At 41.0% G+C, this 27,500-nt stretch overlaps 1 protein-coding gene across 1 annotated transcript in view; it reads left to right on the top strand.

Annotated features, from left to right (window-relative positions):
• The window catches only part of LOC126981744 (uncharacterized), a 457,088-nt gene that overhangs the window by 366,544 nt on the left and 63,044 nt on the right, over positions 1 to 27,500 (top strand). The window contains exon 10 of the mRNA XM_050833266.1: positions 20,830 to 20,989. Coding sequence (XP_050689223.1) covers positions 20,830 to 20,989 — 160 coding nt within the window. The remainder of the gene's footprint in view (positions 1 to 20,829; positions 20,990 to 27,500) is intronic.

Raw genomic sequence — 27,500 nt, 5'->3', positions numbered from 1 at the left:
ATGTAAGTTTATTCAGCCTATCAAAGCGAAGAATGCGAGGCGATCTAATAGAAGTGTTGAAAATGTTTAAAGGATTCAGTGATATTAATGCGGAAGATTACTTTACAATTGATCGATCAAACAGAACAAGAAGAAATCACAATTTCAAGATAAGTGGTAAAAGATTCTCATCGCACGAAGCCAAACACTTCTTCAATCGAGTTGTTAATGTTTGGAATTCTCTACCCTGTGATGTCGTTGATAGTACAACAGTTACGGCCTTCAAGAACAGATTAGACAAGTATTTTGAATCCAACCAGCAACTAAGATATTACTCATTGTCGTAATAACGTTAAGTTCTTTCGAATACTGGTGTCCTTGTCAGCTTTTATCCCCCGGTTAGTTGTAGCAGTAATGGTAGTTCTTTCCTCTTTCCTACATAATTTCCATGCAGTTTTTCCATGCTGCATGGTTCTTTTTCCTTTCCTGCCAACTTTGGCTGGAGGGATGGGGGGTGGGGAGGAGCCTTCGCCTTTGCTGTCCTTCATCTTCCACCTTTGATTAGATAGTTAGTGTAGCTTGTCACAAACAGCCTTGTAAAGACCAGTAGGTCTGCTGTTGTTTGTTCTTCCTTTGTGTTCTTTTGTGTTCCTCCTCTTCCTCCTCCTCCTCCTCCTCCTCCTCCTCCTCCTGTTCCTATCATCTTGTTCTCCTCCTTAACGTATGTCAAGGATTTTTCTTCACTGATCTTCACCCTCTACTAATTTCTCTCTCTCTCTCTCTCTCTCTCTCTCTCTCTCTCTCTCTCTCTCTCTCTCTCTCTCTCTCTCTCTCTCTCTCTCTCTCTCTCTCTCTCTCTCTCTCTCTCTCTCTCTCTCTCTCTCTCTCTCTCTCGACAAACCCCTTGATATACAACATCCATTCCCGTCTGTCCTCCTCCTCCTCCTCCTCCTCCTCCTCCTCCTTCACCTCAACTCTCAAGCGTCAAGTTCACAATGCATATCTCTCCTCCTCATCCTCATCCTCCCTGTCTTCCTCTTCCTCCTCCTCAATTTCCCTCCTCCTTCCTCTTCTTGTTACCTCTGCTTTCCCCTCTTTCTCTTATCTCTCTCTTCCCCTAATCTACTTCCATTCTCCCTCTTCCATTTTCCCTTCCCCTCCTCTTCTCTTTATTCATCTACCTTTTCTTCTCTTCTTCCTTCCATCACCACTACCACCATCATTATCACCATTGCCTCTTCTACTTTCCTTTATTTATTTCGTTTGTTCCTCTTTTCATTTTTATTTTCCTCTTTTTTTCCTTTTCTTTCCTCTGGTTACGTTTTTTCCCTTTCCTTTTTTTCCTCTTTTACCTTTTTATCACCATTGCCTCTCCTATTTTCCTTTATTTATTTCGTTTCTTTTCCTTCTCAATTATTTCTTCCTTTTGTTTCCTTTCCTTTCCTCTGATTTCAATTTTTTCTTTCATTTTCATTCTTTTTAACTTTCTTTCCTTCTCTTCCATTTCTATTTTTCCTTTACTTCCGTTTTTCTTTCCCTTCTTTCATTCTTTCTTCCTTCCTTTTTTCCATCTTTTTCTTTCCTTATTTTCTCTTTTTTATTTTATCCTTCCATTCCTTTTCTTTCTTTCCTTCCTTCATTCTGTTTTCTTTTTTTCTTCCTTCCTCTCTTTAAATCGCCTCTCCTTTCTTTCATTTTTTCTCCAACTTTCACCATTCTTTCTTTCCTTTCTTTCTTCCTTCCTTCCTCTCTTCCTTCCTTCACTTACTCATTCATTCATTCATTCATACATCTCTCTCTCTCTCTCTCTCTCTCTCTCTCTCTCTCTCTCTCTCTCTCTCTCTCTCTCTCTCTCTCTCTCTCTCTCTCTCTCTCTCTCTCTCTCTCTTCACTTTCGTACTCACTTTTTCGTTTCTCATCACCATCATCATCACCATCATCACCACCACCACCACCACCATTACCATATCCATGACCACACCTTCCCATAACTAACGCCCATTACCATTATAATCTCGTGTAATGTTTTTTTTTTTTACTAACATTTCCACATTTCTTTCCCTTCTCATCCTCTTCTTCCTTTATTTTCTTACTCTTTTGCTCTTTTTCTTAATTTCGTTTCCTCGAGTTCTTTTATATATTTTTCATCCTTTTTTTTGTTGTTGTTTTTCTATCCCTATTAATACTTTCCCTCCTTTATTTTCTTCCTCTTTTACTCTTTTTCTTAATTTCGTTTCCTCAGGTTGTTTTCTTCATTTTTTTTTTCATTTTGTTTTTCTATCACTATTAATACTTTTCCTCCTTTATTTTCTTCTTCTGTTACTCTTTTCCCCATTTACGTTTCCATAAATTCCCTTTCCCTATTTTTTTCATCCTTTCGTTTTTCCCTTTTTTTCTTTCCATTTTTTTCTTAGATTTTCTTCCATTTTCTTCAGCTTGATTTTTCCTTTTTTAATATTTTCTTGGATATTTTTCTTACTTTTTCTTTGTTTTCCTATTTTCTCAAATTTCTTTTCTTCGCTGATTTTGTTTTACTTGTTTTCTTATTTTTTCCTCTTTACTTTTTCCTTGTTCCTTCCTTCTTTTATATTTTCCTTATTCATCCGTTCTTGTTCTTCTTTTCCTTTTCACTATTTTTCCAAACATTTTTCCTCTTCGCACGCTTCACTTGTTTTCCATCATATTTTTCTATCTTTTTTTCATCTATAAATATTTTTCATTATTTCCAATTTTTTTGGAGCTCTTATTAACTCCGATTTTCTATTTTTCCACCTTAAGAAAGAGAAAAATTAAATTCATTTCTCCTCCTCCTCCTCCTCCTCCTCCTCCTCCTCCTCCTCCTCCTCCTCCTTCTCCTCATCTTCCTCCTTCTGATGTTAATTCTACATCTATCCTCCTCTATCTTGCTATCTTTGGCTATACTTCTCCTCCTCCTCCTCCTCTTCCTCCTCCTCATCCTCTTCTGCTTCCTCATCCTCCTGTTTCCCTCCTATGTTTATCTATATCTATCCTGTATTTGTTTACCCTCCTCCTCCTCCTCCTCCTCCTCCTCCAGGCAGGCAGCCTAGTAATGAGCCAACAGGCTTTCTGCTGCCTGCTAGTCCATGTTTCCATGTTTCCATGTTTCCTCCTCCTATGCTCAGATCGGTTGAAATTATTACCTTTGAGAGGATTACAGATTAATAAGAGTGTTGTTGTTGTTGTTGGTGGTGGTGGTGGTAACAGTATAGTAGTAGTAGTAGTAGTAGTAGTAGTGATAATAATAATAATAATAATAATAATAATAATAATAATAATAATAATAATAATAATAATAATAATAATAATAATAATAATAATAATCGTCGTAATAAAAACAATAATAATGAAATGTTATGTTAAGGGTGCGGAGGCATGTGATATGGCCTAACCCCTCCCCCCCACCTCTCTCTCTCTCTCTCTCTCTCTCTCTCTCTCTCTCTCTCTCTCTCTCTCTCTCTCTCTCTCTCTCTCTCTCTCTCTCTCTCTCTCTCTCAACGCACACACACACACACACACACACACACACACACACACACACACACACACACACACTTGCCTATCAATGGGCCTGACATGCAATCACTAGGAGGAGGAAGAGGAGGAGAGTATGGAAGTGGAGAAGGAAGAGGAGGAGGAGAGGAGGAGAAGAGGAGGAGGAAGAGGAGGAGGAGGAGGAGGAGGAGGAGGAGGAGGAGGAGGAGGAGGAGGAGGAGGAGGAGGAGGAGGAGGAGGAGGAGGAGGATATCCGTAATTTAGGCGTAGGACAATATTCCTTTGAGAAAGCCATCGGCCATACGCATACATGATGAGAGAGAGAGAGAGAGAGAGAGAGAAACTAGTTAAATACACTGATATATAAATAAATAAACAGATACATCACCATCATCATCATTATCATCATCATCTTCAGGTATTACTACAAGAAAAAGGCCTTTCCTAATGTCCTCCCCCTCTCAGTTTGGGGTTAGTGTATTCCATCTTGCTACCGCCTATATTCTAATTCCATCTCTCCTCCTCTGTTTGCTCTGACGTCTACAATGTCCGAGTTGCTTCTCCGATACCTGCCTGTCATATGTATCAGTTCTACCCATGATATGACCGGTATAGTCCATTTTCTTGGATGGTGTCATTAAAATAGCTTCTGCTTTTGTCTGTTCTCTGATCCGTATGTGCTTCCCGTCTCGCTAATACCCGCCATGTTTCTCTTTCTCTCTCTCTTTCCCGTTTCTCTTTCCGTTTCTCTTCTCTTTTTCTTTCCCGTTTCTCTTTCCGTTTCTCTTTCCCGTTTCTCCCGTTTCTCTTTCCGTTTCTCTTCTCTTTTTCTTTCCCGTTTCTCTTTCCGTTTCTTTTCTCTTTCTCTTTTCTCCAGTTTCTCTTTCCGTTTCTCTTCTCTTTTCCTTTCCCGTTTCTCTTTCCGTTTCTCTTTCTCTTTCTCTTTTCTCCCGTTTCTTTTTCCGTTTCTCTTCTCTCTTTCTCGTTTCTCTTTCCGTTTCTCTTCCCTTTTTCTTTCTCTTTCCTGTTTCTCTTACCGTTTCTCTTCTCTTTCTCTTTTCTCCCGTTTCTCTTTCCGTTTCTCTTCTCTCTCTTTCCCGTTTCTCTTTCCGTTTCTCTTCTCTTTCTCTTTCCCGTTTCTCTTTCTCTTTTCTCCCGTTTCTCTTTCCGTTTCTCTTCTCTTTTTCTTTCCCGTTTCTCTTTCCGTTTCTCTTTCTCTTTCTCTTTTCTCCCGTTTCTCTTTCCGTTTCTCTTCTCTTTTTCTTTCCCGTTTCTCTTTCCGTTTCTCTTCTCTTTTTCTTTCCCGTTTCTCTTTCCGTTTCTCTTCTGTCTCTTTCCCGTTTCTCTCGTTTCTCTTTCCGTTTCTCTTCTCTCTCTTTCCCGTTTCTCTCGTTTCTCTTTCCGTTTCTCTTCTGTCTCTTTCCCGTTTCTCTCGTTTCTCTTTCCCATTTCTCTTTCCGTTTCTCCCGTTTCTCTTTCCCGTTTCTCCCGTTTCTCTCCCGTTTCTCCCGTTTCTCTTTCCCATTTCTCTTTCCATTTCTCTTCTGTCTCTTTCCCGTTTCTCTTTCCCGTTTCTCCCATTTCTCTCTCCGTTTCTCTTCTCTTTCTCTTTCCCGTTTCTCTTTCCGTTTCTCTTCTCACTACCTCTTCTCTTCTCTCTCCATAGATTCCACGTCATATTCTGAGCCGCCAATTTTGTGACCCGTGTGTTAGGACTGGCGGGATGAATTCATTGTACGTCCTTCTCTTCAGGGGGAGCGCCAGGTTGATATTCATGACATTACTACTTTTACCAATACCGGAATTTTTCAGGGTCTGGGATTGCTATAATTGTTTGTTCTAGGGGTGGGTGTTCCTCGACTCTCTGAAGTGTTTCGTTCCCGGTCAATATTCGTTCTTGATACTTTAAAAAATGTGGTTCGGTCTTTATTTCAGTCGTCTTCAGACCTTATTTCAGACTATCTTTGGAGACATAGATTGATAGATAAAGATAGATTGATAGAGAGGCAAATACACACACACACACACACACACACACACACACACACACAATAACAAACGGACACAGGCATGAAATAAATGAAAAGGGAGGAAAGAAAGAAGAAAAAAAGAGGAGAGAGAAAAGAGTAAAGTGAGAAATGGACAGAAGATTAAAAAAATGAAAAAGGGAGACAATGAAACTCTCTCTCTCTCTCTCTCTCTCTCTCTCTCTCTCTCTCTCTCTCTCTCTCTCTCTCTCTCTCTCTCTCTCTCTCTCTCTCTCTCTCTCTCTCTCTCTCTCTCACACACACACACACACACACACACACACACACACACACACACACACACACACACACACACACACACACACACACACACACACACACACACACACACACACACACAGACAAACACACACACACACACACACACACACACACACACACACACACACACACACACACACACACACACACACACACACAGACAAACACACACACACACACACACACACACACACACACACACACACACACACACACACACACACACACACACACACACACACACAAACACACACACAAACACACACAAAGGCTAGGAAGTAAAAACAGACACACAGACAGATTGCAATGATTGGTTACTATGAAAACAAAAGTCGCTATAGATTGTAGGACAAAAATGTTGAGGAAAAAGACAGAAAAACAGACAGACAGGCATACAGACAGGCAGACAGACGGACGCAGAAAGATCGTTTGAAATAAATAAGGATACAGAAAGAAAGACAGACACACTGGGATATCCGGATAGGCACAGACAGAGACAGACAGATTGACAGACGGACACAGACATAGAGACAAACAGATTTACACAAAAATAAACACAGACAGGCACAAACAAATAAATATCCAAACTGATGGCCAGACACACACACACACACACACACACACACACACACACACACACATAGAAAGAAAGAAAAAAAAGGGAGACGTGATAGATGGACAAAGAAGACAAATAGACAGACAGACAGACAGACAGATAGATAGATAAGAATGAACTATGCAAGAGGAATAGCGACAAAGACAAATAGAGAGAGAAAGAGAGAGAATAAGAGGGAGATAAAAAGAGAGGAAGGAGAGAATTAAAGAACCGGACAGTTCCATCAGGAGGGCAGCGGCGCGTGTAGAATTGATGACGGAGGAGAAAACAATAGAAATGAAAATGGAGGGATTAAAGCGAGGAGAAGGGAAGGGATGATGATGATGATGCTGGGGAGAGGGAGAGGGAGAAACACGGAACGGCAGGCAACATAAAAGGAGCATTCACTACACTCCTATGGCAAAAACAGTAGATTTGATAACAAGAAAAAAACAACAGAAATGAAAATGGAAGGATCAAAGCAAGAAGGGAAGGGAGGAGGAGGATGCTGGGGAGAGGGAGAGGGAGAAACACGGAACAGCAGGCAGCAGAGAAGGAGCATTCACTTCACTGCTGACTCAAAAACAGTAGATTTGATAACAAGAAGAAAAAAAAACAGAAATGAAAATGGAGGTATTAAAGCAAGAAGGAAAGGGAGGAAGGTGATGCAGGGAGAAGGAGAAACAGAGAAACACGGAAAAGTAGGCAACAGAAAGGGATCCTGACGTAAAAATAAATAAAGTAGAATTAATAACGGAAAAGAAAACTAAGATGAAAATGGAAAGATAATAGTGAAGAGAAGGGAAGGGATAATGATGGTGGGAAAGGGAGAAACAGAGAAGCACGAAAGAGCAGGCACCAGAAAAGGAGCATTCACTTCACTCCTAACACACAAAAAAAGTAGAATGGATGGCGAAGGAAAAAGCAATAGACATGAAAAGGGAGGAGAAGGGAAGGGAGGAGGAGGAGGAGGATGCTGGGGAGAAGGAGAAACAGAGAAACAAGGAACAGCAGGCAACGAAAAAGGATCCAAAAGTAAAACAAAAGTAGAACAGATGATGGAAGAGGATAATAAAAATAAATCAAAATGGACGAGGCAAAGAAAGGAGACTGAAAGGGATGATGATGATGCTGGGGAGAAGGAGAAACAGAGAAACACGGAACAGCAGGCAACGAAAAAGGGTCCTCACGTAAACAAAAGAATAACGGATGACGAAAGAGAAAAATAAAAAGATATCAAAATGAGCGAGGCAAAGAGAGGAGAATGGAAGGGATGATGATGATGCTGGGGAGAAGGAGAAACAGAGAAACACGGAACAGCAGGCAACGGAAAATGGTCCTGACGTAAACAAAAAAATAATGGATGACGAAAGAGAAAAATAAAAAGAAATCAAAATGAGCGAGGCAAAGAGAGGAGAAGGGAAGGGATGATGATGATGCTGGGGAGAAGGAGAAACAGAGAAACACGGAACAGCAGGCAACGGAAAATGGTCCTGACGTAAACAAAAAAATAATGGATGACGAAAGAGAAAAATAAAAATAAATCAAAATAGACGAGGCAAAGAGAGGAGATGATGATGATGCTGGAGAGAGAAAAACGGGGAAACACGGAACAGCAGGCAACAGAAATGAGTCCTGAAAAAAATAAAAAGTTGAATGGACGACGAAAAACGGTAAAAATGAAGATGGAAGGAATAAAGCGAGAAGGGAAGGGATGATGGTGATGATAGGAAGGAGGAGAAACACAGAAACACGGAAGAGGAGGCAACAGAAAGTGGATCCTGAATTCAAAACACAAGAAACTAGAATGGATGACGGAGGAGAAAACAATAGAAATGAAAATGGGAGAATTAATGCGAGGACGGTAGAGATGATGATGATGATAATAATGATGATGATGAAGATGGAGAAACATGAACACAAGGAAGACCAGGCAACAGATAGGGACCGTTCAGTTAATTCCCTCACGAAATTGAAAACTCTTTCGGCCACCTCTTTGGATTCTTTTTAGGAGCAGCGAGTAGTGGGTTTTTTTGTTATTGTTTTCCTTTTTTTTTGAGCTGTCTTTGTTGTAAAAAAGTGACGCACGTTGTATTTTTTAAAGGAATGTATCGTTTTCGCACTAACTTTTTCTGCAGGAAGGTTGTTTCAGTGGCGGATGACTCGGTTTCATAAAAAAATGTTGAATTATTTAAAGGTAGTTTATATAACTCAGGAAATCTGGAAAAAGGAAAATAAAGAAATGCCAGGGTTAAAGCTACAACGAGAAGAGAGAAAATGATAACTGGATAAGAAAAAAAAAGAAAAACAGAAGTAAGCGAAAAAAAGAAGAGGAGGAGAGTAAGACGAGGAAGGATTAAATAATTTAGCAGAAAAAAAGAGGAGAAGCAAGTGTGGGAAAGAAAAGTTTAGAGCAATAAACATGGAAGTAAAAGTTGGAGTAGAGAAGGGAAGGAAGAGAACGGAGGAAAGCGGAAGGGAGAGAAGGCAAATTGAATAGGGAGAGGTAATAGGAGGGAAAGGGCATTTAAAGTGATTGCTGCATGGGAGAGAGAGAGAGAGAGAGAGAGGTCGATCACCACTGCATTTATCTAATATATAGGTTTAAATAGTAGTAGTAGTAGTAGTAGTAGTAGTAGTAGTAGTAGTAGTAGTAGTTATAGCAGGAAAAGAAAAAAAGAGAATGGGAAGTAGGAAGAGGAGAAATATAAAGGGATGGATAAGAGAAAGGAGAATGGATAAGGAAAAGGAGATAGAGAAAAGCTGGGAGGAAAAGAGGGATATAGAGAACGAAGAAAAAGAAAGGAAAGAAAAATAGAAGAGGCAAAACGAGAAGATAGGAAATTAGAGAGAAAGGAGAACAAAGATACCATTATAATAATAATAATAATAATAATAATAATAATAATAATAATAATAATAATAATAATAATAATAATAATAATAATAATAATAATAATAATAATAATAATAATAATAATAATAATAATAATGAAACCAGCAGCAACATCGCATTCAAATCAATTTTCATTAGCGTTATTTTTTTTTTATGTACTTATATTTTCCAGAGAGAGAGAGAAAGAACTGTTTGTGTTGTCTTCCCGAGGGGTTGTTAATTAAGAAATACTCTCTCTCTCTCTCTCTCTCTCTCTCTCTCTCTCTCTCTCTCTCTCTCTCTCTCTCTCTCTCTCTGTTTTTTTATTACCTTCTTGTTTCTTTACCTATTTCTATGTCTCTCTCTCTCTCTCTCTCTCTCTCTCTCTCTCTCTCTCTCTCTCTCTCTCTCTCTCTCTCTCTCTCTCTCTCTCTCTCTCTCTCTCTCTCTCTCTCTCTCTCGTTTTATCTAACTTCCCAAGAATTCGGTCATTCCTGAAAGAATTTGAGAATGCAGGAGAGAGAGAGAGAGAACACTCAGGGCAACGGACAGACAGACAGAAAGAAACACAGAGATACATACACAAGCAAAAATACAAAGAAAAAAATAAACTATCTCACATTTAACCGAGTCATTTTAAAAACTTCCTTCCTCATAAGCATTGTGTGTGTGTGTGTGTGTGTGTGTGTGTGTGTGTGTGTGTGTGTGTGTGTGTGTGTGTTCGACAGCGTGTGACGTCTCTCTCTCTCTCTCTCTCTCTCTCTCTCTCTCTCTCTCTCTCTCTCTCTCTCTCTCTCTCTCTCTCTCTCTCTCTCTCTCTCTCTCTCTCTCTCTCTCTCTCTCTCTCTCTCATATACACACACACACACACACACACACACACACACACACACACAGGAATTAGCAGTGATGTCAGTAAGTTCTCAGATGATACAAGATCGGTAGAGTAATGCATTCAGACAGGGACGCTACCGTTCTCCAGGATGAACTTGACAGACTATATTAATGGGCGGGGAAGTGACAGATGGAATTCAATGTCGGAAAGTGTAGGATTCTGAGTGTTGGCAGGAATAATCCCTCGCACAATAACTCCTTGAATGACACTCCTCTAAGCAGGTCTGGGTGTGAGAGAGGCTAACGGCTTATTACACCAACAGTAGGAGTCTCAGGAACAAGATAGATCTACTGAGGGGGAAAGCATGTGTCGAGAAATTCGACATTATAGCTATCACGGAAACATGGGTAGATACTGCCAACAAAAACTTCATGTCTGAGTATGAAATAGATGGTTACCAGATGTTTCACAAAGATAGAAAGGGAAGAAGGGGAGGGGGGGTGGCACTTTATGTTAAAGACACACTTAAATGTTCCGCTAACAACTCTATTCAAACAAATGGCGACTCAGAATCAGTTTGGGTGGACGTCCACAAAGGGAAGGACAAACTAATTCTAGGGGTTCTTTACAGGCCACCCAACCTCAGCAGGCAGGACACTGATATATTACTACAAGAGGTAGGCAGGGCGAGCAGGAGCAAAAATGTCTGCATAATGGGGGATTTTAACTATAGGAATATAGATTGGGAAGGCGTGGTGGGTGATCTAGAGTCTGAGGATTTTCTGAAAGAAATACAAGATAATTTTCTCAATCAGACAGTAACATAGCCCACCAGGGTTAACAACTTTCTTGACTTGGTCTTAAATAACAACGAGTATATGATCATCGAGCTAGATGTTGGGGAGAATTAGGTGGCAGTGATCACAAGGAAATTAGGTTTAAATTAGACTGGGCGGTGACCCATGAACTCAACCCGGTGTTGGTGCCCGTCTTTAGATGAGCTGATTATTAGGTTCTCAGAAAAGACCTTGAGGAGGTAAATTGGAGAACCTTAGGGATGGATGAGGGTCAGATCTCAGGGCTGGAGCCGGAAAGACAGTGGAACCATGTAGAAATGACCTACAATAATTTAGTTAGAGTAATTGCAGAGGGTCAGACACAGCATATCCCTTACCATGCACGTAGGAAGGAAAATAACGACCCCCAAATGGATGACCCGCAGACTCAAGCATGAAATAGGCTTGAAGAGAGGAATTTATAGGAAAATAAAGAACGGAGAGATCCACCTCAGGGGTAGGTATGTTGAGCTAGCCAGGTCGGTGAAGAAGAACACCCGCCTTGCAAAAAGAAATTATGAGATTAGGGTAGCCAACGAGGCCAAGAGCGATCCCAAGGGCTTCTTCAAATTGTACAGAACGAAAACAAGGGACAGAATTGGACCGTTGAAAACAAACACAGGTAACTCGTTGAGAATGGAGAAGATATGAGCCAAATGATGAATGACTATTTCCTCTCAGTTTTCACGCAGGAAAATCTAACAACCATTCCGGAGAGAGTTCAGGTATATGAGGGCGAAGGGAACGACAAGTTGAGGGATGTGATCATCACTAGGCAAGTAGTCCAGGATGAGATTGGTAGGTTGAAGAAAAACAAATCGCCGGGCCCAGACGAAGTATTCCCAAGGGTTCTGAAAGAGTGCAAGGAGGTCCTCAGTGGCCCTCTTGCCGATATCTTTAAAATGTCGGTAAATTCTGGGTATGTGCCCAATCAATGGAAAGTAGCTAATGTGACGCCGATTTTCAAAAAGGGAGACAAGTCAGCCACCTCAAACTATCGCCCAATTAGCTTAACATCAGTTGTGGGAAAGATGTTAGAGTCGATTATAGCCAGGAGCATTCGGGACCATCTAGAAAAGTATAATTTAATTCATGACTCACAACATGGGTTCACAAAGGGTAGGTCTTGCCTTACTAACCTGTTGTCCTTCTACACTAAAGTAATCGAGGCGGTTGACAGAGATGAAAACTATGACATATTATATCTAGATTTTAGTAAAGCGTTCGACAAAGTCCCTCATCACCGGCTATTACTAAAATTACAGGCTCACGGCGTAGATGGGAAAGTTTTGAGCTGGAATAGGGCGTGGCTTAGTGGTAGGAAGCAGAGAGTGCAAATCAATGGTAGGAAATCTGAATGGGGCAGTGTTGGTGGAGTCCCACAGGGTCGGTGCTGAGTCCTCTGCTTTTTATTATTTACATCAATGACTTGGACACAGGAATCAGTAGCGATGTCAGTAAGTTCGCAGATGATACCAAGATCGGTAGAGTAATCCAATCAGACAGGGACGCTAGCGTTCTCCAGGATGAGCTTGACAGACTATACGATTGGGCGAGGAAGTGGCAGATGGAATTCAATGTCGGGAAGTGTAGCATTTTGAGTGTAGGTAGGAATAACCCCTTACACAATTACTCCTTAAATGACACTCCTCTAAGCAGGTCTGCGCGGAGAGAGACTTAGGAGTCCTAGTGAGCGCTGACCTCCGTCCTAGGCTCAATGCATTCAGGCTAAAAATCAGGCAAACAGAGTACTAGGTTTCATCTCAAGGAGCGTGAGCAATAGGAGCTGAAGTCATCCTCAAACTTTACTTAGCACTAGTTCGACCTCATCTCGATTATGCAGTTCAGTTCTGGTCCCCCTATTATAGAATGGATATCAAGATGTTAGAATCTGTACAGAGGAGGATGACGAAGATGATTCAGGGGGTGAGGAACTTGCCTTATGAAGACAGGCTAAAGCAGTTAAATCTACACTCTCTAGAAAGGCGAAGGGTGCGAGGAGACTTGATCGAAGTTTATAAATGGATGAAGGGATTTAATAAAGGGATGTCAATAAAATTTTGAGTGAAAGAGCCAGGTAGGACGCGTGGCAATGGTTTTAAGTTAGACAAATTCAGATTCAACAAAGACATAGGCAAGAATTGGTTCACTAATAGAGTGGTGGACGAATGGAACAGGCTTGGGAGCCATGTTGTGGGTGCCAATACCATAGATACATTCAAGAAGAGGTTAGATAAAGCCATGGATGGTGAGGTAAGGTGGGGTTGAGTGTACAGGAGCTGCCTTGTATAGGCCAACCGGCCTCTTGCAGACTCCTTACGTTCTTATGTTCTTCTTATGTTCATACATTACTTAGCACTAGTTAGACCTCATCTCGATTATGCGGCTCAGTTCTGGTCCCCCTACTATAGAATGGATTTCAAGATGTTAGAATCTGTACAGAGGAGGATGACAAAGATGATTCAAGGGGTGAGAAATTTGCCTTAAGAAGACAGGCTGAAGCATTTAAATCTACACTCTCTAGAAAGGCGAAGGTTGCGAGGAGACCTGATCGAAGTCAATAAATGGATGAAGGGCTTTAATAAAATGGATTTCAATAAAGTTTTAGTTGTAAAAGAACCAGGTTACATAAATTCAGATTCAGCAAAGACATAGGCAAGAGTTGGTTTACCAATAGAGTGGTGGATGAATGGAAAGGCTTGGCAGCCATGTTGTGGGTGCCAGTACCATAGATACATTCAAGAAGAAGTTAGATAAAGTCATGGATAGGGAGCTGGAGCTGCCTTGTATAGGCCAACCGGCCTCTTGCAGACTCCTTACGTTCTTATGTTCTTATATTCTCTCTCTCTCTCTCTCTCTCTCTCTCTCTCTCTCTCTCTCTCTCTCTCTCTCTCTCTCTCTCTCTCTCTCTCTCTCTCTCTCTCTCTCTCTCTCATTTTGACCTAATTTTACACGAGGTTAAAAGCTGCAAAATGAGTGAGTGAGAGGAAAAGAAGAGAGAGCAGAAGAGAGAGAGAGAGAGACTTTATTAACTGCATTTGAAGTTACTGTTGAAATCTTATTAAGAAATATAGTAAATATTAATCTCTCTCTCTCTCTCTCTCTCTCTCTCTCTCTCTCTCTCTCTCTCTCTCTCTCTCTCTCTCTAACGCACATTGCTGCACATCCTCGCTTTAATTAACAGAAGTTACTGACCCGCATAACTGTGCTACCTAACATTTTATTGATATTATAGTTACTATTATTATTATCAGCGTTACTACTGTTATTAACCATACTGATATCATTATTATTACCTTAATTATTATTATTGTTGTTGTTATCACTAATTTTACCATCAGTAGTATATAATAAAAAAAATGCTGTGGAGAAATAACAGAAATAACATCGAGCAGTAGTAGTAGTAGTAGTAGGAGGAGGAGGAGGAGGAGGAGGAAGAGGAGGAGGAGAAGTAGCGGTAGTAGAAACAATATTGCTGTCGCTTTGATATTTCCCAACACACACACACACACACACACACACACACACACACACACACACACACACACACACACACACACACACACACACGAGGGTGAGAGGAGAGACAGTTCATGCGCTGCCTGTCTCCTTCCTCTCATGAAGAGCTTTCCCTCTCCACTCTGGAAGGGGAGGAGAAGGAGGAAGAGGAGGAGGAGGAGGAGGAAGAGGAGGAGGAGGTAAGCAGGAAGGAAGGCTCTTCATGAGAGAAAGGAGACAGCCACAGTATCTCTCTCTCTCTCTCTCTCTCTCTCTCTCTCTCTCTCTCTCTCTCTCTCTCTCTCTCTCTCTCTCTCTCTCTCTCTCTCTCTCTCTCTCTCTCTCTCTCTCTCTCTCTCTCTCTCCAGAAATTGAATCAAAACAGGCATTGTTAGTCCAACCGAAAACATCTTGATTTACACGAGAGAGAGAGAGAGAAAGGAGGTATTGGAAGAAAGGTTCAGGTTGGAGGAAAAGGTGTGAACAGAAGCATCTTTTGTTCACATTGGAAGAGGATACACAGACACACACACACACACACACACACACACACACACACACACACACACACACACACACACACACACACACACACACACACACACACACACACACACACACAGCCTCCCCCCCTCTCACACACAGTAAGACAGACAGAGACAGACAACCAGACAAAGGGACTGGTTGCCTGACTGACTGATTGAAAGAATGACAGGACGGAAAGAAAAAAGAAACAGAGAAAATGAGGAGGAAATAAAGAAAAAAGTGCAAAGAAAGAAAAAGGTGAACACAGGGAAAAGTGAATCAGAAGTAACTTTAAAAAGGAAAAAATTGAAAAGCTATTTCTTTCCATCTCTCTCTCTCTCTCTCTCTCTCTCTCTCTCTCTCTCTCTCTCTCTCTCTCTCTCTCTCTCTCTCTCTCTCTCTCTCTCTCTCTCTCTCTCTCTCTCTCTCTCTCTCTCTCTCTCTCTCTCTCTCTCTCTCTCTCTCTCTCTCTCTTACTAATTCAGCCTGCCTTTTCCAATTCACCCCTGTACAACTTTCTATTCCTCTCTCTATCTCTCTCTCTCTCTCTCTCTCTCTCTCTCTCTCTCTCTCTCTCTCTCTCTCTCTCTCTCTCTCTCTCTCTCTCTCTTACTAATTCAGCCTGCCTTTTCCAATTCACCCCTGTACAACTTTTCTATTCTCTCTCTCTCTCTCTCTCTCTCTCTCTCTCTCTCTCTCTCTCTCTCTCTCTCTCTCTCTCTCTCTCTCTCTCTCTCTCTCTCTCTCTCTCTCTCTCTCACACAACAGAATAGCTCTAACCAACTCTGTGAAAAGTGACACCGCCGTGGTTTAACAGCGAAATCAAATATTCTCGGAGGAAAGAAACTTGTTATACTAGCAAAAGAAGTTGTAAAATTTGCCCGAAAGTGACAGAATATCATGAAACAAGCGACGAGTGAAAACATTAGTAAGTCATGCAAAGCGTAAACACGAGGAAAATATTGCCGCCAACGATAAAGCCAATCCAGTCTTTCTTCAATTACATTAACAAAAAATAGGAGATTAAAGTGGGATTAAGCATTTGATTGGCAGCGCGGATAACTTAGTAATTGAAAACCAACTCATTGCGATCGCGTTGAATGAATTTCTCGCCGCCGCTCCACCCACGCCGGCCACGACAACAACATTAATGAAAATCCCGCTCAATCCGCTCAGCTTTGAAATGACAGCCGATGAAGTCCTTTATGTACTCGATCCTTTAAAACAAAACAAAAGACCAGGACTAGACAGTGTATCCCCTAAACTACTAAAACGGGCAGCGAGATATTCCGTCCTCTGAAATCTATTTTCAATGTCCCTCTGGAATCGCCTGGCTCTCAGTGACAAGAGGATGGTGAGCTACTTTAGAGCATTATATCAGACAAACGTGAAAGTTACCTAAAAAACATTCACCAATAATGGATTATAAACACGGATTTCTAAACAAAAAATAATAGACTGACCTTTTTTATACAGATCCCTTTACAGCTTACGATGTGACCAAGGCACTGGACATTGTTTATTTGAATTTTCAAAAGGTGTTTGATTAATATTCATAACAAATTACGTTACAAATCCCGCAATAGGTATTATGGGTAAAGTACACGATTGGATTACTAACTGCCTCAGCAACAAACAACAAAGGGTGATGATGCCCGGGGCTGCCTCAGAGTGAAGAGAGCGGTGTCCCTCAGGCCTCGGTTCTTGGGCAAGTACAGTTCAGAATTTGCCTCAACAACAGCAATGTTTTGCAGACGACACAAAAAATTGGTAATTCAGTCCTTTCATGTCACGACAGACAAAACCTCTAAAAAGGTTTGTGTAATCTCAGATTGGTCTGATAGATGGGAGATGCCCTTTAATAAAGTGACAGGTTTTTCAAGTTGGAACAAAAAATAAAAAGGTTCGATTATGAAATGTGTGGCGTGAAACTCCAAAGCGTTCAGTGTGTTAAGAATGGGCGAGTCGAAACTCCATCAATTCTTAAAATTTAATTCTCCCAGCAATGCATTGATGCAGAGAATAAAGAGAAGAAAATGTTGGGTTTCAGTTAAGAAACTTCTCCTTTAGGAATATAGATAATAATAATTTAGTCAGACCTGACTAAGAGTATGCAGTACAGGTTTGGTCTCCCCAGCAGGCAAAGGTAAGGTTAGGGTCGTACGCTGTAAATGTGCGTGGCCTCCGTGCACATCTTCACCTTGCTTGGCCTGTCGCGGGGAATTATGTTTCAAAATCCTATTAATCCTGGATCTAAGCCGGTGTGACATCTAGGTTATCACAGCTGGAAGGTGTTCATCGCAGGGGAAACCAAGATGATCTCGTCCTTCCTCAACTAGCCATAGGATGAAAGGCTTTCATCTTCCAACTTATCTCGAGAAAAATCACCTCCGAGGAAAACTGATCGAATGTTTCAAAATACTCCGTGGTTTTACAAATGTGGTCAAATCCAAATTGTTTTGGATCGATGACGCCTCGAACGATAAATAATGGCACTAAACTTAAATGTTAACCACATGTATTGAGACAACCAAATTATATTTCACCAAAGTAGTGAAATGAGAATGGAATAAACTCAGGCCTTCGGTGGACCAGTTCAACAGGATTACTTCATTTAAAATCAAAATCGACCGCCACTTCCTGCACCGAAGAAACGCAACGTCTTGGTCTTGACGTCGATTCACTTTTGACTAAACGGACCACCAAGTGTGGAGTATAGGGCCTGAGTGCTCTGAATATATATATATGCAAATATATGTAATTCTCTCTCTCTCTCTCTCTCTCTCTCTCTCTCTCTCTCTCTCTCTCTCTCTCTCTCTCTCTCTCTCTCTCTCTCTCTCTCTCTCTCTCTCTCTCTCTCCCGTTTCTTTTCTCCACTTAATTACATTTTCTTTGACACCTCACTGTCGAAAATCAGTTTACCTAACCTTCATCTCGAGAGAGAAGTATATGGGAGAGAGGTATAAGAGTGGAACAGAAGAGGAGGGAAGAGGAATGAGTGAGTGGAAAGGATAATCGAAAAGAAAAACGGCCATGCCATACATCTCCCTCAAAACCTTCCTCTTCCTCTTCCCTTAAACAGTGTCCCCTTTCTACTCGATACTATAACGTGACCTTGACCCCTTCCTTCACTAGAGCTTCTTCCGAGTTGGGTTGGCAGCCTCTGCAAACACCTCTACATGGAAATCTTGATAATTGAAGCATTTTACATACATTGGTGTGATTATACTATATAGTAGGATTATACTTTGGTGATTATACCAAATAAAATGGTTGATTGAAAGATAAATATATAGGTATAACTACGTACATAGCGTGAGGATAGGGTTGGCATCCCTGCGCGGCCCATGCTTCCATCCCTCAACGCACTCAGCCCAGCAACCACTTCTCTGCCCCTCGCTACCATCCCGTCAAGCAAAGACCCAAAAGAAAAGTGATCGAGCCCCATTGGAGCTATAGGAAAAGACTACCTGCTTGGATTAATCAAGCAGGTGTGTTGACATGGCAAGGGTTAAAAATCATAAACAACCCTAAAGTCTTAAACAACATTTTAAATATTATTTTGAAAAAACTTTTGACGATTCATATTAGATCAAATACGTTTTATTATGGTTCCTTGATCATTTACTACTATATTAATGAGAGAAATGCACAATCGACGAATAAAATATGCGAAGGGGCTGACGAAGAGGTGCCTATCTGACCAACAATTTCGCCCTTCAACACCTTCCCTTCCTCTTCGGAGAAAGCCCTTCGAGTAGTATGGTAGGAGAAAATGGCCGAAAAGGTTCTACAGGCGAAGAGGTTGCCTTATGTACGGCCGAAAGAAAAATTGGGGGATTTTCTATTTCGGCAGTCAAAATTTTACTGAACTATTACATGTTAACCTATCTATACGAAGAAAGACTCAAACAGTTAAACTTGCATTCTCTAGAAAGGCGAAGGATGCGTGGAGACATGATCGAGGTTTATAAATGGATGAAGGGCTTTAATAAGGGAGACATTCATAAGGTTTTGTTGGTAAGAGAACCGGGTAGGACACGAAGTAACGGGTTTAAACTGGATAAATTCAGATTCAACAGGGACATAGGCAAAAATTGGTTTACTAACAGGGTGGTGGATGAGTGGAATAGGCTTAGCAGTCATGTGGTGAGTGCCAATACAATTGTCACAATCAAAAATAGACTAGATAAATTCATGGACAGTGATATTAGGTGGGGTTATATACACGGGAGCTTAGGGTCAAAGGAGCTGCCTCGTACAGGCCTACCGGCCTCTTGCAGACTCCTGCGTTCTTATGTTCTTATGTTCTCTCTCTCTCTCTCTCTCTCTCTCTCTCTCTCTCTCTCTCTCTCTCTCTCTCTCTCTCTCTCTCTCTCTCTCTCTCTCTCTCTCTCTCTCTCTCTCTCTCTCTCTCTCTGTTCTTTTTTATGTATGCAAAACTAAAATTAAAAAAAGCAATAAACATCAATTGTGGAAAAAAATAACAAGGCAAAATAATGAACAAATAAATCAACAGAATAACCTTGAAGTCCATGAAGCAAATTCAGAGAAAAAATAAAACAGGAAACAATCAAATTTTTCGAGAGAGAGAGAGAGAGGGCATGAGTAAGCTTTCTCTCGTTTAAACATACATATCCATCACACACACACACACACACACACACACACACACACACACACACAACGTTGCACGCTTGAAAAATAAAATATAATATGCAAATAAAAATATGAATTGGTAAATAAAAATCAGCTTTGGGACCACACACTCGCTTGTCCGAAATATTCATGACTCTCTCTCTCTCTCTCTCTCTCTCTCTCTCTCTCTCTCTCTCTCTCTCTCTCTCTCTCTCTCTCTCTCTCTCTCTCTCTCTCTCTCTCTCTCTCTCTCTCTCTCTCTCTCTCTCTCCATTCCATCCCTTTCGTTCTCTCTCTTACATCTTTCCTTCCCTCACCCCTCTCTCTCCCTCCCTTCCCTTCCCTCTCTCCCTTCCTCTCTCCCTCTCCCTACCTCCCTTTCACTCTCTCGCCCTCTTTCCCTTCCCTCACCTTTCCCGCTTTCCCTCTCTTTCCCTGTCTGTCACTACTTCTCCCTCCCTCCCTCCCTCCCTCCCTTCCTGTCTCTCTTCCTCTCTTTCCCCACTACTCTCTCCCTCCTTCCATCCCTTTCCCTCTCTTCCCCTCTCTCTCTCTCTCACCTCTTCTCTCTCCTTTCCTTTCCCTTCCTCTCCCTCCCTCTCCTTTATCTTCCCTACAGAGCCTAACAGCCTCTCGCCTTCCCTTCTCTTTCTCCCTCCTTCTCTCCATCTCCTCCTCCGCCTCCCATACACATTCTTCCCTTCTCTTTCACTCTCCCTCTCACCCTCCCATTCTCCCTCTCTCTCCCTTTCCTCTATCTCCCCATACGCAGCCTAACAGCCTCTTTTCTTGCCCATAGCGTGAGAAAGTACAGCAGTTCTACCTCTCTCTCTTTCTCTCCCCCCTAATTCCATTCTTCTCACTCTTCTTCACCTCCTCTCCACAGCCTCTCTTTCCTTCTCTTTAACCCTACATCTTTCCTCCCTTCCTTTCCCTTCCTCTCCCTCTCCTCAACTCCCCATACACCTCCCTCCCTTTCTCCCTGTTTCCTTGCCTCCCTTTCCCTATCTTCCCTCTCTTTCATCTCTTCTCCACATCCTAACAGCCTCATCTACTTTTCTTCCCTTCTCTTTAACCCTCCCTTTCTCCCTGTTTCCCTGCCTCCTTATCTTCCCTCTCCTTCATCTCCTGTCCACAGCCTAACAGCCTCATCTACTCTTTCACCCTCCCTCTCTCCCTCTCCTCCTCTCCCCTCTACGTCGCCTAACAGCCTTTCTTGCCCCCAGCACGAGGAGGTTCGGCACAACGCATCGCAAGGGGTCATCCTCAGCGGGAACAGCCTGGTGCTTCAGCAGGTGGAGAGAAGCAGCGCGGGGGAGTACACCTGCTCGGCCACCAACACCCGGGGCACGCAGACCTCCAACCCCGTCACCCTGGATGTCATGTGTGAGTAGCAGGAGGAGGAGGAGCAGGAGGGGGAGGGCAAGGGGTAGGTTATAGAAGTAAAGGTTGTAAGGTTAGGAATAGTGGGTTTAAAAGGGCGGTGAGTATGGTAGTGATGGTGGTAGTAGTAGTAGTAGTAGTAGTAGTAGTAGTTAATAAATGTCACTTAGGAAAATTTCTTTGTCTATTTACTTCCGTTACTTCTTTCCTCCTCCTTCTTCTCCTCCTCCTCCTCCATTTTTTCCTCCTCCTTCTCTTCCTTCTCCTCCTCCTCCTCCTCCTCCTCCTTCACCTTCACCTTGCCTGACTCTCTGTTTACTACCATGTCCCCCTCCTCCTCCTCCTCCTCCTCCTCCTCCTCCTCCTCCTTGTTAACTCCAATGGCATCTGAGAAGTTTTGTCGATCGCGAGTAACTTACGCAAACACGATTCTAGTCTCTCTTTTAAGTTTGGCCCGATCCTCCTCCTCCTCCTCCTCCTCCTCCTCCTCCTCCTCTCTGCCGTCTCACCTATTTCATATTCTATTTCCTTCGATTCAGTGTCTTCTTCTCCTTCTCTACATCCTCTTCCTCCTCCTCTTCCTCCTTCTCCTCCTCCTCTTCCCCCTCCTCCTCCTCCTCTTCCCCCTCTTCCTCCTCCTCTCCGCCGTCTCACCTATTTCATATTCTATTTCCTTCGATTCTGTGTCTTCTTCTCCTTCTCTACATCCTCCTCCTCCTCCTCCTTCTCCTCTTATTCTTCCTCCTCTCCCTTTATTCACCTCCATCTCTTTTCTTTTTGTATCTCCTCCTCCTCCTCCTCCTCCTCCTCCTCCTTCTCTCCTCCTCCTCATGCTAAACCTTCATCATCTCCTCGTCTTCTTTATCCTCCTCCTCCTCCTCCATATCTTCTTTCATCTCCTCCTCCTCCTCATCCTCTTTCAGTTATCTCCTCCTCCTCTTCTTCCTCCCACGCCTTATTATTTTTTTTCCTTCCGCTGACTCCTCCTTTCCCTTATTCGCTACCTCCTCCTCCTCCTGCTGCTATTTTTCTTCCTCTTCCTCTTTCGGTGCCTCCTCCTCCTCCTCCTCCTCCTCCTCCTCCTCCTCCTCCTCCTCTTATTTAATTTCCTCATGCTGTTGTTGTTGTTGTTGTTGTTGTTTTACTTTTCTTCTTTTTCGTTTACTTTTTTCTTTCTTCTTTTCTTTTTCTTTTGATTCTTCTGCTTCTTCATTTCCTTTTTCTCCTTTTCTTCCCTTCTTCTTCTTCTTCTTCTTCTTCTTCTTCTTCTTCTTCTTCTTCTTCTATTTTCTTCTTTTCCTCTTGTTTTTTTTCTTCTGCTCTTTCCTCATCATCTTTCACATTATTCTCCTCCTCCTTCTCCTTCTCCTCCTCCTCTTCCCCCTCCTAGTCCAATTCCTCCTCCTCTCATCTTACCAATGTTATCCTCCAAGGAGAGCAAAAAACTGTATTGAAAGAAAGTGGAAATTGATCTTAAGTTGTTTTTATACTCTCTCTCTCTCTCTCTCTCTCTCTCTCTCTCTCTCTCTCTCTCTCTCTCTCTCTCTCTCTCTCTCTCTCTCTCTCCTTCCCTCCCATTTAACTTGTTACCTTCCTCCATTCATCTTTTCTTCCTTCCCTGTCTCACCCATCCTTCTCTCCTTCCCTTTCCTCTCTTTCTCTCCTCTCCTCTCCCTCCTCTCCCTTCCCTCCCTCCGTCCCTGACTCCTTCGCACACATCACTAACTGTATCCTAGAAACTCTCTCTCTCTCTCTCTCTCTCTCTCTCTCTCTCTCTCTCTCTCTCTCTCTCTCTCTCTCTCTCTCTCTCTCTCTCTCTCTCTCTCTCTCTCTCTCTCTCTCTCTCTCAGACACACACACTCACTCATTGTTTTTCTTCTTTTCTCTCCCTCCCTTTCCTCCATTTCTTTCCTCCTGATCCTCCTTACCAATATTTTCCTTCCGTTTATTCTTTCCTCTGTTCTCTCTCTCTCTCTCTCTCTCTCTCTCTCTCTCTCTCTCTCTCTCTCTCTCTCTCTCTCTCTCTCTCTCTCCATTCACTCCTTTCGTTCATTTCTCTCTCCATTCCTTCTCTCTCTCTCTCGTACTCTCTCTCTCTCTTTCTCTCTCTCTCTCTCTCTCTCTCTCTCTCTCTCTCTCTCTCTCTCTCTCTCTCTCTCTCTCTCTCTCTCTCTCTCTCTCTCGCTCGCTCGCAGGTAAGCCCACAGTATACCTGAGTCTTAATTAATTAGATTTTGTTTACAGGTGCGCGGCCTGTTGTTCCGGCTCGCCCTCCTTCTATATTTAGCAATTCTTCTCTATTTTCCCTTCTATTTTCTTTTATCCTAGTTTTCCTTTTTCCTTCTGCGTCGTTTTCTCAGGGTTTTTTTTTCTTTGTTCCTCCTTTCCACCTTTTGTTTCATTTTTCTCTTATTTATTCTGATTTTCGTTTCCTTCGTCTTCTTTCGTTCCTTCAATGTCCTTTTCTTATTTTTCGTTTTTATTGCCGTTATTTTTCTATCTTGATTTTTCGCTTTTTTTTATTATTTATTTCTTGTTTATTTATTCTCCTATATTTTTTTACTCTTCGTTTTCTTTCTTCCTTCGTATAATTCTATCTTTTTGTCTTCTTTGTTATCTTTATTTTTCATCTGTTGCTCCTCTCCTTTTTCATCATTATTTTCTTTCTTATTTATCTATTCTGCTTTATATTTCGTTCTTCCTTCGTTTCCCTTCTTTCTTCCTTCATCGTTTTCCTTTTTTGTCTTCTTTTGCAACTTTTTTCTTTATCTGTTGCGTCTCCTTCTTTATTCCTCTTTTCATCTTTCTCTTTCCATTCTGTTTTGTATTTCGTGTTCTCTTCGTTCCTTTTCTTCCCTCTTTTTAATTTTCTTCTTCTTCTTTCTTCCTTCTCTTCAATTATTTCCGTCCACCTTGTTGCTTTCCTTCTTCTCTTTATCATATTTTTCTCTGTTTCCTCTTCCATTCTTTTCTTCTTTAGCTGTCTTTATCTCCTTTGTTTTCTTGTATATTTATATTTGTTTTCTTTTATATTCTTTCTTTCATTACTTTCTCATATTGCTTCTTCATTCTTCATTCTCTTGTTCTTCTCTTCTCTTTAATTTTCATTGTTAATCTATTGTTGTTGTTTTTTTGTCTATATATTTCATTTCTTTTGTTGCTGTTCTTTCCCTTCTTTTTTTTTTCTTTCATTTATTTGTTTTCATATCCACTGGTCATTCTTCATTTTCCTTGTTCTTCTGTTTTCCTCTTTATCTTTCATTGTTCTTCTATTGTTTTCTTTGTCTACATATTTTATTTCATCTGTTGCTGTTCTTTTTTACTTCTTATTTTCCTTTCATTATATTTTTCTCATCTACTGGTCATTCTTCATTTTCCTTATTGTTCTCTTTTCCTCTATATCTTTCACTGTTCCTCAATTGTTTCCTTTGTCAATATACGTCATTTCTCTTGTTGCTGTTCTTTCTTTTCTTCTTCTTCTTTCTTTCGTTATTTTTATTTCATGTCACATTATTCCATTTTCTCTGTTATCCTTCTTCCGTTTTCTTTATCTCCCAGTTCTCGTTTTCTTTTGATGTTTTTGTTTCTTTCTTTCCCACTCTTTTAATTATGTCGCTTTATCATCATCATCATCATCATCATCATCATTCTCTTCGGTTATTCCTTCAGGTCTTTCTTTCATTTTCTTATTCTTTCAGATCTTTACGTATTTCTTTTCTTCATTCACTTCCTGTTTGTCTTCGCCTCGACCCACTGCGCCGCATTTAATAACAGCAATAACAATAACAACAAAAAATCATTAAATAGCGCAGCTCAAATAATACATTTCGCTACACTGACCAGCAATTATCGGATTTGTTCTTTTTATTTTGTATTTTATTTTCTCAATTTTCTCTTCTCTTCAGTTATTTTCTTTTTTGCCGCCTTCTGTCTCTTTATTCTCCTATGTTTGTTTTCCTTTGTATCATTTCTTTCATTATTTACGTCTTATATTTCTTTCTCTCTCCCACTTTTTTAATTATGTTGCTGTTTATCATCATCATCATCATCCTCATCGTTATCATCATCATCGTTATCATCATCATCGTTATCATCATCATCGTTATCATCATCATCGTTATCATCATCATCGTTATCATCATCATCATCATCGTTATCATCATCATCGTTATCATCATCATCGCTATCATCATCATCATCATCGTTATCATCATCATCGTTATCATCATCATACTCTTCTGTTATTTCTTCAGCTTTCTTTCTTTCCTTTTATTATTCTTTCAAATTTATACGTATTCTTCACTTTTTCATTTATTTCCTGTTTGTCTTCGCCTCTGCCTACTTTTGTTCCGTTATCTTTTTCTCTCTTTCTATTATTATTCACTGATTGTTTTCTTTTTCTTTATGTTGTTGTTGCTGCGTTTTTTTTTCTTTCATGGTTAGTTAGTTATTTCACTTTATTTTATCTTCCTCTGTTTTCCATTCAAATTGATGTTCTTGTTTAGTTTTCTTTCTCTTATTCTTTCATTTTCTTGTTGTTTCTTATTTCCGTATCTCTTCATATACTTCTTAGTTTCCTCTCCCTTATTCTTTCACTTCTCTTTGTTTCTTATTTCCTTATCTTTTGTTTTACTTCTTCTCTGTTCTCGGCTGCACTTCACGGTCTAATAGCACTAATAACAATGGCCTGGACTGTCTATATCCCAAGCCCCTCCAATTACCACCTTTAAGGCATGCATGGTCTGGGCAGCAGCAAAACAGAGCCCCTGAAAGCAATCGTGGTCTTCTTTCACGGCACGAGCAGCAATTCTTTTTCTCCATACCATCGTTCTGGGTCATTCCGTCATCATTTCAATTATCCACAATCATCCAGTCAGTCGTTTTTCATTTATTCGCCATCACTGTCATTTTTTTTTTAAATTGTCCGCCATCATTCACTCAGGTGTTTTTTTTTTTTTCACTTCTTCGTCATTACCCAGTCACTTTTAATTTATTCACCGTTATTCACTCGCCTTTTCGTCCTTACCAAGTCACTTTTAATTTATTCATCGTTATTCACTCGCCTTTTCGTCCTTACCAAGTCACTTTTAATTTATTCACCGTTATTCACTCGCCTTTTCGTCATTACCAAATCACTATTAATTTATTCACCGTTATTCACTCGCCTTTTCGTCATTACCAAGTCACTTTTAATTTATTCATCGTTATTCATTCAGTTTTATTTGCCGTCATTCATTTATTTTTTATCCGACATCATTCACTCTTTTAGTCAATTATTCGCCATCATTCACTCTTTTGTTCAATTATTCGCCATCATTCACTCTTTTAGTCAATTATTCGCCATCATTCACTCTTTTGTTCAATTATTCGCCATCATTCACTCTTTTGTTCAATTATTCGCCATCATTCACTCAGGTTTTTCATTTATTCGCCATCATGCACTCATTTTTTTCCATCATTCAGACATTTATTTCATCCGCCATCATTCACTCTCTTACCCATGCAATTATTCGCCCTCATTGTCAGTTGTTGTTTTTTCCCGTCAATCCGACATCATGAGGGCAGTTTTTTCATCTATTCCCCATTATTCAATCAGTGTTCCTTCCAATCATCCGCTATCATTGTCATTTTTTTTCTGTGTGTTTTTGTTTGTTGATCCACCATTATTCATATTTTTATTCAGTTATTCAGTCTTTTATCCAAATATTCCCTATCAGTGTGTTTTTTTATCGGCGTGCTCCCCGGAAGTTCATCAGTTTGCGATATTCACGGAAGGATGTTCTCGTGTGTGTATGCCGTTCAAAAGCTCGCTAACATACCTTTTGATAATGGACAAAAATCGCCTTCCCCGGTGCAGCGTGGCAAAGAGCACACAACTCTGCTCGGGTTACCTGCGAGCACTTTCTCTTTTACCGCGAAGCCGCCGTGAGCTGGGATTGAACTCGCAGCCTCTCGTCCATCAGACACACCGACCCAGCGAGCAGCCCGGACACAGACAGACAGACAGACAGACAGATGGACGTACAAATACAGCAGACTGACAAACAAGGCAGAGACAGACAGACAGACACAGACAGACAGAGAGATAGACACAACGACGAACACACACACCTCCCTCGCTACACAAACATGGGCGGCAACAACAACGCAACAACAACAACAACAATGATAATAATAATAATAATAATAATAATAATAATAATAATAATAATAATAATAATAATAATAATAATAATAATAATAACAAAATAACAACAGCAACAAAAACATAGACCACAACAGCAGAAAATAACAAACAAAATATAATCATCAAATTCAGCCATTTCTATATAGTCCTTTACAATACAATGGCCTTTCCAAACGTCTTCCATCTCTCTTGTACTCTATCCTGCCCCGAAAAAGACCCTAATTCCACATCCTCGCCTGGTTCTCTGTCTGCCGCGGGGATAACGTGGAACAGAAAGCGAGCAAGGAACAGAACAGACATTGACAAAGAGAGATATTTGAAACACTA

This window comes from Eriocheir sinensis, chromosome 49 (assembly GCF_024679095.1).
Source record: "Eriocheir sinensis breed Jianghai 21 chromosome 49, ASM2467909v1, whole genome shotgun sequence".
Classification (NCBI taxonomy): domain Eukaryota; kingdom Metazoa; phylum Arthropoda; class Malacostraca; order Decapoda; family Varunidae; genus Eriocheir; species Eriocheir sinensis.
This window is presented reverse-complemented; position numbering and strand designations above follow the sequence as displayed.